Here is a 13,333-nt window from a genome sequence, read left to right as displayed (position 1 = left end):
GACCCCCTGCACACACGGTGCCCCCTCGGCAACACAAAGAAGTTCCCTGTCTCCACTCTGCAGGGCTGTTTTTTCTGAAAGAAATTTGTTTTATCTTTGAGAGGTGTTTCCAGCAGGAGGACAGGGATGAAAAGCCCTCCTCCACCGAAAGCCTCCTTCACACATGATTTGCTTTGTCATGGCACTTAAATACCCGCGCAGCAGCCGCGGATGGAGAACGAGAGCAGACCTGGGCAGGCACGGGGAAACTTCACAGCAATACCCGCGTTCCTTAAAAAATTAAATCTTCTTTTCCTGGTAGGGATGCCAGCCCAGGCCAATGCACGAAGCACCAACAAATCCATCTCCGTGCCCTGGCGAGCGCTGCCGGAGCTTGCTCCATTTTGGGTCAGCCCAGGCAGCTTCAAATTACATCGCTGGGATCTGCTGCAGGGCAGCACCGGCTCGCCAGGGCACAGAGCAGCAGAAAAGGGGGAAACGCACATCGGGGCTGTCAGAGCCCGACAAGGGAGGTGAGGGAGGGCAGGGAGCCAGGAATGGCCTGGGCTGGAAAGGCCCTGAAGGATCACCTCGCTCCGAGCCGCTGCCACGGGCAGGGATGCTCCCGTTATGGGATGACCCACGGTCAGCAAGGGGGGCACGGAGCAGCCCCGGGGCCCGGGATGTCGCCGTGCCCAGGCGGGCCCCGAGGCGGTAGCGATGGAGAACAAAGAGCTGCGGGCTCCCGGCGGCTCCGGCTGCTCCCGGGCGCAGCGGGAGCCGCTCGGGCCACGCGTGTCCTTCACCCGGGGCGACGCCAGCGCTGTCCTTGGGGACACTGACGCTCTCCAAGGGCCGCAGCCCGGACAGAAGCCACCATCACCCTCGGGCGGCGGGGCCACCGGGCACCAAGCGGAGCCGCCGCCCCCGGTGGCCCGGCCCGGGCCCAGCGCCGGGGCCCACGGTGGGCAGGTGCCCGGTGCCCGGTGCTCACCTGCTCGGCGCCGTAGGCCGTGGCGAACTGCACGAACTCCTCCACGCGCACGAAGCCATCGCCGTCGCGGTCCAGGGCATCGAAGACCGGGCGGAGGCGCGGCTCCTCCTCGGGCGGGGGCTCGGCGGCGCCCTCCGGGCCCGGGCTGCCCCCGGCCTCCCCCGGGCACCAGGGCGGCGGCACCGCGCCGGCAGCGGCGGGCTCAAGTGCCCAGAGCTCCAGATCCAGCTCCGGGCCCAGATCTGCCTCCTGCTCCACCTCCGGCTCCGGTTCTAGCTCCGGCTCCGGGTCTAGATCTGCCTCCTGTTCCAGCTCCGGCTCCGGGTCCAGGTCCAGTTCTGGCTCCGGTTCTGGTTCCAGCTCCGGCTCCGGTTTCCGTTGCAAGTCCAGGTCCGGCTCCGGTTCCAGGTCCAGCTCGAGTTCTAGGTCCAGCTCTGGCTCCAGTTCTGGTTCCGGCTCCGGTTCTGGTTCCAGCTCCGGTCCTGGTTCCAGCTCCGGCTCGGGCCCCGGTCCCGGCCCCCGGGGCAGCGGGGGCTCGGTCCCAGGCGGACGCGGCTCCATCTTCACCGCCGGCGCTCCGCGCCCGCCGCCGCCCGCCCCGGGCCATGCCCCGCGGCCATGCCCCGCTCACATCGGGGCGGTGCCGGTGCTGGTGCGGTCCCCGCGGCACTCACGGCTTTGTGCGAGGAACGCCGGCCCCGCCCGCCGACACCGGGGACGGCCCCGCCGGTCCCGCCCTGCCCGGGGAGCGGCGGTTCCGAGCGCTGGGGCTGAGGGTCCTGTCCGGGACCGGGGATTGGGGGAGGCGGCGGCGGCGCCGAGGAACAGCCCCGCCGCCCGCCCGCCCGCTCCGCCGCTCGGGGGCCGCCCGCGGACAAACGGCAGATCCAGCCCGGCCCCGCCGCAGTAGCCGGGGCGGTGACGTCACTCGCCTGCCGGTCCGGTTCGCCCCGCCCCTCCGCGGCGCGAGCCCGTGCCTAGGCCACGCCCCCTATCCGGCTCGCGCGCGGCGGGGGCGGGGCCGGCGGTGTGGGGCGGGGCCAAGCGGAGCGCGAGCACGTGGGACCAGGGGGACACCGTGAATGGGGACCCCCAAATCCCCCTGCTGAGAAACCGCGCTCCGGGACCCCAAGCCCCTGTGGGGTTTGCCCAGCTGCTCCAGGTGTGACCCCCAAGTCCCTCCAAGGAGATGAGCCGTGCTCCAGGACCCCCAACCCCAGTGGGGCAGCACTCGGGCGCCTGAGCTGCTCCTGGGGGGACCTGAGCACCGGGACACCCCGGGACCATGCCAATGGGTTAATTAATTAATGCCTGTGCTTGGGGCTCAGAGCCTGCAGTCTCGGTGCAGCTGCAGTTTCTGCTGGAGCACAGGGATGGCCCTCCTAACACACCCCGGAGCTGGCCCAGCAGGTGGAATTACAGCCCCTGGGGATAATTAGCAGCAAACTTGATGAGCAAGAGCATCCCTGGCCCCAGTGACCCTGCCCAGGCCACGGATGTGTGTGACACCTCAGGAGCAGCCTGGTTGGGCCACAATGTGTCTCTGAGCACACTCAGCCCCGAGAGCCAGAGCTCAGCAGCATCCCCAGGGTGGATGTCACCCCTGTCCAGTCAGCACAGCACTGGAGGATGGGAGCCCCCGCTCCAAATCCTCCTCCTCAGCACAGCCATTCCTAAAGGTGAGCGGGGCAGGAGGGAACTCCTGGGTCAGTCCCACGGGGGGAAGCTGCACCTGCCTCAGGCATCCCCTGCAAAATCCCCCGGGCAATGCAACTCCCAGCTTCCAGACAGCTCAAGCAGCCAGGGTTCCTGTGTGGATGGGGCTGGCAGGGAGCGAGGTGCCTGCAGGGCTGGAGGGGACAGCCTGATGCTGTGACAAGCAGCTCTGCAGCCCTGCACGGGCTCCTGCAGCTCCAGGCCATGCCAAGGCTGGGCCCAGAGCTCTGTCCTTGCCCTGGTGCTGGGGACCCGTGGCCAAACTCAGCTCCCTCCTCCTGGGGTGGCCACGGAGCCAGGACAGCCCTGAGTGCCCAAGTCACCTGGGCATGGTGGAACAGTGAAATCCATGCAACCTCCCAGAGCAGGGCTGCAGGTCAGAGACAAGGCTGCAGCTGGGCAGAAGGGCCAACACACACCACACGAGTACCTTCTCCAGGAGAAAACACATCCTGTGATCCAGCAAGAGGAATACTGCAGCCAGAGCCAAACCCCAAGAGCCCAGGCAAAGGATCCACCCAGATCCCAGCCCAAGCACTGCACCCCCAGCCCCCCGAAGGGCTGAGCCTCTCACCAAAGCCCTCAGCACCTCCCACCACCTCTGCTGCTCCAGGCACCTTCCCAGAGCCCTGGGGCTGAGGAGCTGGCAGGTCCCCAAGCCCCGTGGCCTGGAGCACTGGGGCACCACAGAGCCAAGGACTGGAGCCACACAAGGCCCTGGCAGTGGGAGCAGTGGCTCTTCCCCTCCCTTAGCACCCAGTTTGGACCAGTCAGCTGGGCAGGGCACTGGTGCTCATGCAGCAGAGAGAGGCATCACTGCTTCAGGGGGCAAGTTCTTTATTTGTGGCCTGGAGGAAGGAATAAAATCTGGCAAGTCTACAATCAAGTAGAAAATACAATTAAGTGGGAGAACAAGCTTCATTGAATCCAGGGTAAGCCTAAAAACTACCAGCAGCAGCAGGAGGGTGCACACGAGCAGCATGTGTCCCCCAGGGCACCAGCACAGGGACAGGGCTGGCTGCAGCAGCGCCATCCCTGCTGTGGCTCCTGCACTCCAGGCCTAGCCCTTCACTTAGCCTCAGCCTGAGTGTCTGGCAGGACACAGCGTGACACTGGTGTGACAGACAGATGGGTGGACAGACTACCGGACAGCTGCAGTGCAGAGCTGGTCCTGCTCTGGGGGATCTGCCCTCACACCACCTCTGCTCTCGGGAGAGGGGCATCCCAGCTGCATCCCTGGCAGCCTCCTGGGACCACTGTCCCAGCCAGGACCCCTCAGGGGACACAGCCACCTCCCCCTGCCAGGGTTTCCCCCCCAAGATTTGCCAAGGCAGAACTGGGGTGATCCCGAGCCCAGGCAGGCTGAGCTGCTCCCCCTCCCAAAAAGGAGCTGCTGCTGGGGCTCTTGTGCAGTTCTCAGGCTAAGAGAGGGGAGTAAGAGGATGGGTACCCATGGGTGGCACTGCCTGGGGCTTAGCAGAGGCCACAGGAGCAGCTTGGAGGGGGCCACAAAGGGCCAGTGACCATCTCAGCCCTCCAAGCTGTCTCTGCACCCAGAGCCACACCAGCTCAGAGGGCAGCAATGGCACAGGATGGGGGTGGGCTTGGTCCCCACCCAGCAGCCCAGAGCTGTGTCCCCCAGGCAGACCCGGGACTGGCAGTGTCACCACTACCACCAGTGGCCAGGAGAGGCTGTGGCTGTCAGCACTGGCTCTGGGAGATGTCCCCACACGGCGTCCCAGGTCACGTCTGTCCGTCAGTCAGTCCCAGGCTGTCCATCAGTGGGGCTGGTTTGCTCCTGCAGCCCAGACATCTGCAAGAGAGGGTGGAGGTGGGGACAGAGCCCTGCTGGGGCCTGCCCAGCTCATGGAGGCTGCCAGGTAGGACACAGGCAGGGAGGGGAGGAAGGCAGGAGACCCCTTCCCCTGCCAGGCTGCAGGAATCCATGAGAGGAACAGGCTCTTCGGACTCTTTGTGCTCAATCCTGCTGCTGGGGCACTGAAAATGGGCATCAGGTTGCTTTGGGGAAATCTCAGAGGTGTCTGGACAAGTGTCCACAAGACACCATGTCAGAAGCCAGGCTCAAAGGGAAAATCCAGCAGGCTCTGCTCATCCCAAGCCATCCCTAGGACTGGCCATGAGGACACTGTACCCACTGCTACAGCAGCCGTGCCCCAGGAGAAGCATGGTTAAGAATCATCATTTAAGTTGGAAAAGCCCCCTAAGACCATCAAATCCAACTGTGCCCCAGCACTGCCAAGGCCACCACTAACCCATGTCCCCAAGTGCCACATCCACACAGTTTTTAAATCCCCCCAGGGATGGTGACTCCCCCGCTGCCCTGGGCAGCTGTGCCAGTGCCTGACTGTAGCAATGTGCCCCCTGTTGACTGAGTGACAAAACTATCTTTTGTCTCCTTAAAAAGGAAAAAAGCCCAGAAGTTTCTCTCCTCAATTGGGTAAAAAGACACCTCATAAGACCTTGGGGACTTCAACTGAAACTTAAGGAAGGCCAATTGGACAGAAGCCGAAAAGTCCTGCCTGAGCAATTTACTAGAAAAATAAGACAACAAAGGAACTAATCGCTTTTGTGAGGTGTTTTATCAGGGCCAAGGACCTCTTGCACCTGGCTTGGATTTTCTCTGTAAAGAGCTTTGTTATTTTGCCTTTTCTTAAAACTTTTCTGTTTCCAACACTACCACAGAGGCCATCCTGCTGATTTTATGCCATCTGAGGTGGCTGAGTTATCTCAGGTGTGATATAGATCTCCAACAGCTTATAAGACCTGGCTTGAGGAGATCATTATATCATCTTTCCTTCCCATGAAGGAGTTTTCTCTAATATCCAACCTCACCTTCCCCTGGCACAGCTTGAGGCTGTTCCCCTTGTCCTGTCCCTGTTCCCTGGGAGCAGAGCCCAACCCCACCTAGTTCCCCCCTCCTGTCAGGAGTTGTGCAGAGCTACAAGGTCCCCTCTGAGCCTCCTTCTCTGCAGGCTGAGCTCCTTCCCAGCTCCCTCAGCTGCTCCTCACAGGCCCTGTGCCCCGTGTCCCAGGGAAAAGCAGCGCTTCCCTGAGGAGCCCTGCTCCAATCCCACGAGGGGGAAATGCAGTCACCTAGAGTTTAGCAGAGGAGGAGGCAATACCCAGCAAGGCAGAGAAGCTGTTGGGGGAGGTGAGCCAGCTGCCCCCATCCACGACCAGGGTGGTGCCGGTGACGTAGGACGAGAGGGGGCTGGCCAGGTACAGGGCGCTGTGCGCGATCTCCGTCTTGTTCCCCGCGCGCTGCAGCGGGATGGCGGAGAACTGGTTGGACTTCTCTGCAAATTTCCCACCTAAAAGGAGCAGGAAAGAGTCAGTTTGGGCCATGGGAGGACTGTCCACCACCATGGCTGGCCAGGCACTGCAGCACTGCCCATGGGGCTGGCTGAGTGCTCCAGGGAACTGGGATGAGATCCTGGCACAGCCCTGGGATAAAAACCTGGGAAGATTTAACGGAGGGGAGCCCAAGCCCAGCAGGGATTTTGTACTGACCCAGCGAGCTCAAGGACCTCAGGAAGCTTTAGAACCATGGGATGGTTGGGGTTGGGAGGGATCTCTCCTTCTTCTCCCCTGCCATGGCAGGGACAACTTCCACTATCCCAGGTGGCTCCAAACCCCATCCAGCCTGGCCTTGGGCACTGCCAGGGATCCAGGGGCAGCCACAGCTGCTCTGGGCACCCTGTGCCAGGGCCTGCCCACCCTGCCAGGAAACAATTCCTTCCCAATATCCCATCCAGCCCTGCCCTCTGGCAGTGGGAAGCCCTGTACAGCACTCCTGGAGCCCCTTTAGGCCCTAGAAGGGATTCTGAGGTCTCCATGGCACATCTGGAGCATCTCCTTGGAGCATCTCCATGGCCTCTGGACCCATTCTAAGAGCTCCAGGTCTCTCCCATCCTCTGGGGCTGCACCAGCACTCTGCTGGTGGACTGTAAGAGCCAACCCCTCAGGCAGGGCTGAGTTTTGGAGGAGCACATTCCATCACGACATCAGGGAGCCCAAACTGCTGCCAAACCAGGGCCCTGGGAGGTACGAGGACTGTGGGAAGGGCTGTTCCCACAGAGCTGTGCCAGGCAAGGCACAGCACAGCCATGCCCAGCAGCAATTCCCCACGAGCTGTGTGGCACCGGGGGTTCCTCCCAGTCCCCTCCCAGCAGGGCAGTGCCAGGGCAGGGCTGTGAGCCCAGGCTGCCTCACCCAGGCGTCGGAAGCCCTCGGTGCCCGAGATGGGGCCGGGGGCCAGGCTGTTCACACGGATGTTGTTGGGTCCCCACTCCACTGCAAGGTGACGGGTCATGGCATCTGGGGAGGGATTGCAACAGCAGTGAGAAACAGGGAGCAGAACCACACCAGAAACTTCTTTGGAGGGGAAAAAAAATGCCACAGAAAGTCTGGCTGGAGGGGAGAAGAGCCTCATCCCAAACCCAGGCATGCAGTAGCTACACCAATTCACCCCCCTTGCCCCTCCCCAAGGCATGTTCCCATGCCAGTATTTAGGAAGGACTGGCCCCACGTGGCTCAGAGCCCCAGCAGGGTGTGTTGAGGTACCTATGGCAGCCTTGGCAGCCCCAGCGTGCACCTGCAGGGCCTGCCCTCGGTAGCTCAGGGTGGCCGTGATGTTAACGATGACCCCGCCGTGGTCCTGGGGAAGGAAAGGAGATGTGGAGCTCAGCAGGGAGCAGCCCAAAGGCTCTCACAGGGCTCTGAGGGACAGTCACACACGGGCACTGCCAAGCCACCCCTGGGGCAGCTCTACCCACGGAATCTCAGGGGTGGGGCAGCCAGCAGGGCCCTGCTGGAGAGGTGGGACATGCAGGGTAGAAGGAAAGGCCAAGGGAAAGTGGCAGAGCTGGAAAGGGAGCAGGAGATCAGCTTCTCCAGGTGGCAGAGCATGGAAAGGTGCTGCAACAGCACAAAGCCTCAGGGCAAGCGACAGGAGGATCCCCAGTTCAGGGCTGGGATCCCAGGAAGGGAAAAGAGTGGATCTGTGCAGGGAGGCTCTGGGGCCTTGCACTTCCCTGATTCCCCCAGGAGCACAGTGTGGTTTGACACTACCCCCTGCCTACAAGAGCCCCTCCTCAGAGTGCCCTGGCTCCGTGCCACTTACCCGGAAATATTTCTCAAAGAGGACTTTGGAGGTGTTGAAGGTGCCCAAGGTGTCGATGTCTATCACTGTCTTGAAGGCGTTGAAGGACAGGGCACTGGCTGGGCACAGGAAGTTCCCCGCGGCACCTGAACCACAGGGACAGGCAAGACAGGGCTGGGACAGATGTCAGGGCCCTTCTGGGACAGGGAGGGTGAGGGACAATGTCTGCATGCTGGAGAGCACGTGGAGACAGCCCTGCTAAGGGATAAACTGGTGGCTCTGGGTGCCCAGCAGCACAGCCAGCACGAGGGGAGCAGGGATGATCCACACCTAGACAAACAGGGATGGCCATGTACCACACACAAACAGATCTCTGCTTCCTCTGAGCCCCCAGGAAAACACCCTGGCCAGCAGTGAGCCCACACCCTGCCCTCTGCAGCCTCACCATTAATGAGGATGTCAATCCTCTTGAACTCCTGCAGCGCCTCATCCACCGCTGCCGCGATGGTCTGCGGCTGCCGGACGTCGATGCACAGGGGCAGGCACTGCTGCCCTGTGGCTGCCACCAGCTTCTTCGAGGCCTGAAAGGACCAAAAGGACACTTGAGAGAGCCTGGCTGCACCCTGCCAGCCCTGGGGTAGCCAGGGAAAGCTCCTGCATGGTGTGTCCCAGCCACACTGCACGCTGGGCTGGCTGAGCCCAGGTACCTGCGTGGGCTGCCATGGACACAGCACAGCTCAGGCAACATCTCTGCAGGGCAAGGACAAAGGCTGGACCTCAGCAAGGCTGTTTTTGGCATGAGCCCAGGCACAATTGCCCTTTAGATCCAAAAAGTCAGTGGGCAAAAGGGCAAGGACAGAGCAGCCAGGCTGTGAGACAGAGCAGCTCTGCAGCTCAGGGTTTGTCACAAGCCACCCCTGTGGCTCATTAAGTGTAAGATCTTCCCCAGCAAATTAAGCACAGGGGACACACAAGCTCAGCAGCAACTCCACAAACACCCAGAGCTGCTCCAGCTTCTGTTTTGGGCTCTGTGAGAGGTGTTGAGCCCCAACAACACACAAGCGCACAAGCAGCTGGAGTCCTGGACTGCAGATTCTGTGGCCTCAGAAGACTCTGGCCCCTGAGGACTACAAACCTGCTGAGCCAGCTTCTTCTGGCACATGAGCATGAGGGGGTGGGAAATGACAGCCAACCACACCTGCACTGTCCCCTCTGCCCCAAAACACTGGATACCTGTGCAACCCACAAGCCACACAGCCCCTGCTGTCTGCTCCTACTCCACACTGAGCTTTCAGTCCAACCCTGGGCTCTGCCCTGCTGACAAACCTCCCCCACAGCTCCCTTCTGTCTCTCTCCCCCACAGAAAGCCATCACGATAATGGAACAGCCTCCACAAAGCAGGTTCCAGGTTAATGGAGCTGTGCTGGAGGTGTGGTGGGTGCAGCACCAAACCCGCACCCACCCTGCCCCACAGTGCCCAGGGCTGGCAGGCACTGGGAAGCACTGGGAAACCATTCCTCCTACTGCACTATTCCCAGGACTCCCTGCCCCAGGGGGAGAGCAGAAGGATTCCGGGGCTCGCAGGCTGCTGGAGCCCGCACTCACCTCGGCCACCCGCTGCAGGTTCCTGCTGGCAATGACGGTGCGGCAGCCGTGCCTGCGGGGAAGGGGCAGGTGAGACGGGCCGGGCTCCCCAGCAGCACCTCGGGATCAGTTCGGGTGCTCCCTGCAGGAATTGCTGCTGCTCCAAGCCCGCAGCACGGGGAGAGGCTGGGCCCTGTCGCCGGAGCCCCCTGAGGGCTCTGCCGCCCTCGGCTGCACATCCCGGCTCTGCCAGGGCCTGGTACCGCAGCGGGGAAAGGATGGGACGGGTAAAGAGAAGAGAAACGGGGGGTGAAGAGGAGGAAAGTACGGGAAAAGAAGGGAAGAGAAGGGAAGAGAAGAAGGGAAGGAGAGGTCCGTCCCAGGGCTCCCGCACCTCATGAAGATCTCGGCGATGCGGAAGCCGATGCCGGAGCCGCCGCCGGTGATGAAGGCCACCTGGCCCCTGTGGGACAGAGGCACGGTCAGAGCCCGGCCCCGGGGAGGCGGCCCCCGCGGGCCCCCCGGAGCGCCGGGACTCACTCGAGCAGGTCGGGGCTGAGCAGGTGCCGGTACTGCGGCAGACACTCGTCCCCGTCCTCGTCCGGGGGCACCAACGCGGCCATGGCGGCGTCGGCCATGGCAGGGGCGGCGCTGCTCACTGCGCCTGCGCGGGCGCCGCCGCCGTCGCCTGGCAACGGGGAGCGCTCCGGGACACAGCGACACTGAGCGGCCACGGCGGGAACTGCAGCGAGGGGAGACCGGGGCCCTCCCCGTCCTCCCAGTGAGAGATTCCAGAGAGATCCCGGAGAGATCCCAGTGACAGATCCCGGAGATATCCCAGAGATATCCCAGTGAACCATCCCAGTGAAACATGCCAGAGACATCCCAGAGATATCCCAGTGAACCATCCCAATGAAACATGCCAGAGACATCCCAGAGATATCCCAGAGATATCCCGGTGAGAGATCCCAGAGAGATCCCAGTGCTGTTCCAGTGCTCCCAGTGCTATCCACTGTGCCCGTGCTGTCCCAGTACCTCACAGCGGTGTCCCAGTGGCCCCCGGTACCACCCAGTGTTGTCTCAGTGCTTCACGGTGGCATCCCAGCGCCTCTCCGCAGTGTCCCGGTGCCACCCAGCGGTTCCCTGGGTCGCACGGAGCCCCCCAGTTTTACAGCTCAGACCCCACCCGATCTCTTCCCGTCACCTGCAGAGCCCCTGCAGCCCCTCGGGCACAGCTCAGTTCTTCACGGGGCCTTCCAGTACAGTTCCAGTGCTCCCAGGGACATCCCAGTTCATCCCAGAGCTTCCCAGCACTATCCCAGTTTCCCACAGAGCTTCCCAGTACTGATCCAGTGCCCCCCTGGAACAGTCCATGGACACCCAGAGCTTCTCAGAGTCTCCCAGTGCCTTACAAAGCTTCCCAGTACCAACCAGTACCTTCCACGGATGTACCAGTGATATCCCAGCGCTTCCCAGTACGGCCCCAGTGCCTCTGGGGACATCCTAGTGTCTCCCAGAGCTTCCCAGTGCTATCCAAGTGCCCTCCATGACCACCCAGTGCCTCCCAGAGCCTTCCTGGGACACCCCCAGTGCTCTCTGGTGTCACCTCAGTACATCCCAGAGCTTCCCAGTGTCACCCCGGTTTCCCAGTGACATCCCAGTGCCACCCAGGGCTTCCCAGTACCACCCCAGTGCCTCTGGGGATATCCCGGTGCCTCCCAGAGCTTCCTGGTGACATCCGAGTGAGGAGACCGGAGTCAGAGCTGGGGACGCCGGGGTTTATTGGGGGCGGGGGTGTCCCCGGCCGGGGCCCGACCCTAGAGCCCGTAGATGTTGTCCCTGTCCCTGCTGTCCCAGGCCACCAGCTCGTCCCGCTGGAACCAGAAGCCAATCTCCCGCTGGGCCGTCTCCGCGGAGTCGCTGGCGTGGACCACGTTCCTGCGAGGGGACAGGGATGGGGACAGTGCCACGGCCCTGGGGTCCCTCCCCCGCGGCCCTACCTGGTGATGTGCACGCTGAGGTCCCCGCGGATTGTCCCCACGGCGCTGCTGTCCCCAACCATGGCCCGCGTGCACCGCACCACGTTGTAGCCCTCCCACACCTGCGGGACAGGGACAGGGACAGAGACAGGGACAGGGACAGGAACAGCTGAATCCCCCGCGACCCCGGGACCCCCGGGCTGTCCCCTCACCATGGCCACCACCGGCCCGGAGGTCATGTAGGCGACGAGCGCGGGGTAGAAGGGCTTGAGCCGCAGCTGCTCGTAGTGCTGCTCCACGAGCCTCCGGTCCGCCTGGGGCAGCGGCGGTGACAGTGACACCCGGGCGGTGTCCCCGGCCACCCCCGCTCCCGGAGCAGCGTCCCCGCGGGCCCGGCTACCTGGAGCAGCTTCATGGCCACCAGTTTGAAGCCGCGGCGCTCGAAGCGCTGGATGATGTCCCCGAGCAGCCGCCGCTGCACCGCGTCCGGCTTGGCCACCAGCAGCGTCCTCTCCTGCAGCGCCGCGGGGGCTGCGCGGGTCACTGTCACCACCGCGGGACACGGCACCCCACCCGACACGGGCACGGTGGCAGCAGGGCCCCGAGCTGTCCCCGCAGCCCCACGGGGTGTACTCGGCCACGAGGCTGCCGATGGGAACCCGCCCCCATCGCTGTTCCCATCCCTGTCCCCATCCCTGTCCCCATCGCTGTCCCCATCCCTGTCCCCATCGCTGTCCCCATCCCATCCCGGGGCGTGTCCCCTGGCCAAGCTGTGTCTCTCAGGCTGCTGGGGTCCCAGGGGACGTGTCACAAAGCCCTGACGGCTGTTGGGGACAAGTCCGTGGCCAGGAAACAGCCTTTAATCCAGCCATGTCTGTGCCGCGTCCCCGTGCTGGGGACTGTCCCCCGCCTGGCCACGGGGCCTTCCCCCCGCCCGGTGACAACGCTCCGCTGTTGGAGGGGAAAATCCGTCACCGAGGGACGGCAGGGGCCGGTCCTGCTGTCACCCGTGGGACGGCAGGGGCCGGTCCCGCTGTCACCCGTGGGACGGCAGGGGCCGGCCCGCCGCTGGCCCTGCCGCGGCTGCAGGAGGGGACAGAAGCCCCAGGGGACAGTGCATCCCGTCCGCTGGAGGGACAGAGGGGACAGGAAGGAGGGGAAGGGAGAGGGAGAGAGGAGGAAGGGAGAGGACGCTTCACTGCCAATCCCTTTGGGGACCCATCCCGGGCTGCGGGGCCGGGTGGCCCCGGTGCTGGCGGGGACAGAGCTGGACAAACCGAGCCCGTGAGCTCACCCGGGCACTGCTGGGCACGGCTCGGCTCTGCCAGGGTCCTGCCCTGTCCCTGTCCCTGTCCCCCGCATCGAGGTGCCCCCAGCACCACCCTGGGGACACTGAACCCCTTGGGACCTTCCGGGAGCGCCAGCTCTGTCCCATGCCGGCACACGGGACTGGGGACAGCAGAGCCTGGCACCCACTCGCCCCACAAAGGGGTGACAGGAGCCCGTGAGCCGCCACCCGCCCGGCACGGAGGGACCGGGGACACTGCGAGGGGATGGGGCACCGAGGGGACAGGGTGGGAACGGGAGCTCTGAGGGGCAGCGCGAGCAGGGGACCGGGGACAGCACGGGGATGAGGGAAGGGTCCCCAGGGAGAGGGACAGGGATGAGGGAAAGGTCCCCAGGGAGAGGGACAAGGATGAGGGAAGGGTCCCCAGGGAGAGGGACAGGGATGAGGGAAGGGTCCCCAGGGAGAGGATGGAGAAGGAGTTGAAGGCCCCCAGGGAGGGGGACCGGGTCCTCTGGAGCAGGGGTGAGGACAAGGTCCCCAGGGGCTGGACAGGGAGCAGGACAGGGACGGGGCCGTGTCTCACCGGAGCCGTAGCAGCGGGGCCCGGGGGGGCTCAGGCCCGGCTGTCCCCGCGGGAGGCTCCGGGCCAGGCAGCGCCCCAGGGAGCCCAT

At 63.9% G+C, this 13,333-nt stretch overlaps 3 protein-coding genes across 5 annotated transcripts in view; all 3 read right to left on the bottom strand.

Moving 5' to 3' along the window:
* RAB11FIP3 (RAB11 family interacting protein 3) overlaps window positions 1-1,675 on the bottom strand; it is an 81,678-nt gene extending 80,003 nt beyond the window's left edge. For both annotated transcript variants that reach the window (XM_084216339.1, XM_084216340.1), the window contains exon 1: window positions 974-1,675. In XM_084216339.1, the coding sequence (XP_084072465.1) occupies window positions 974-1,534 (561 nt within the window). In that variant the 5' untranslated portion in view covers window positions 1,535-1,675. The remainder of the gene's footprint in view (window positions 1-973) is intronic.
* Window positions 1,676-3,521: 1,846 nt separating this feature from the next.
* DECR2 (2,4-dienoyl-CoA reductase 2) lies at window positions 3,522-10,041 on the bottom strand. Of its 2 annotated transcripts, none has more exons than XM_084216493.1 (9): window positions 9,936-10,041; window positions 9,790-9,858; window positions 9,417-9,468; window positions 8,257-8,392; window positions 7,833-7,957; window positions 7,274-7,367; window positions 6,923-7,027; window positions 5,804-6,021; window positions 3,522-4,502 (listed from the first exon to the last, which is right to left on the bottom strand). In XM_084216493.1, exons 1-8 carry the CDS (start codon window positions 10,031-10,033, stop codon window positions 5,804-5,806), a joined length of 897 nt encoding a protein of 298 aa, XP_084072619.1. In that variant the 5' UTR covers window positions 10,034-10,041; the 3' UTR covers window positions 3,522-4,502. The 2 variants fall into 2 exon arrangements, with proteins under 2 accessions (XP_084072619.1, XP_084072618.1); XM_084216492.1 differs by having other exon boundaries at window positions 5,833-6,021.
* Window positions 10,042-11,212: 1,171 nt separating this feature from the next.
* Window positions 11,213-13,333, bottom strand: LOC311160196 (nucleoside diphosphate kinase, mitochondrial-like; the record flags this gene model as incomplete). Its single annotated transcript, XM_084216746.1, has 5 exons — window positions 11,213-11,333; window positions 11,396-11,496; window positions 11,587-11,688; window positions 11,775-11,905; window positions 13,246-13,333. 5 exons carry the CDS (start codon window positions 13,331-13,333, stop codon window positions 11,213-11,215), a joined length of 543 nt encoding a protein of 180 aa, XP_084072872.1.

Source organism: Fringilla coelebs (genome assembly GCF_963513975.1).
Source record: "Fringilla coelebs genome assembly, chromosome: 16".
Taxonomy (NCBI): domain Eukaryota; kingdom Metazoa; phylum Chordata; class Aves; order Passeriformes; family Fringillidae; genus Fringilla; species Fringilla coelebs.
This window is presented reverse-complemented; position numbering and strand designations above follow the sequence as displayed.

Bases quoted from the DNA above. Each gene is read 5' to 3' on its own strand.
- DECR2 (XM_084216492.1), bottom strand. From the start codon at position 10,033: ATGGCCGACGCCGCCATGGCCGCGTTGGTGCCCCCGGACGAGGACGGG. The intron at 8,393-9,416 runs GTGAGTGCGGGC...TGGTCCTTTCAG, and splicing joins ACCTGCAGCGGGTGGCCGAG to GCCTCGAAGAAGCTGGTGGC. The intron at 6,022-6,922 runs GTGAGGCAGCCT...TGCTCCTTTTAG, and splicing joins CGAGGGCTTCCGACGCCTGG to GTGGGAAATTTGCAGAGAAG.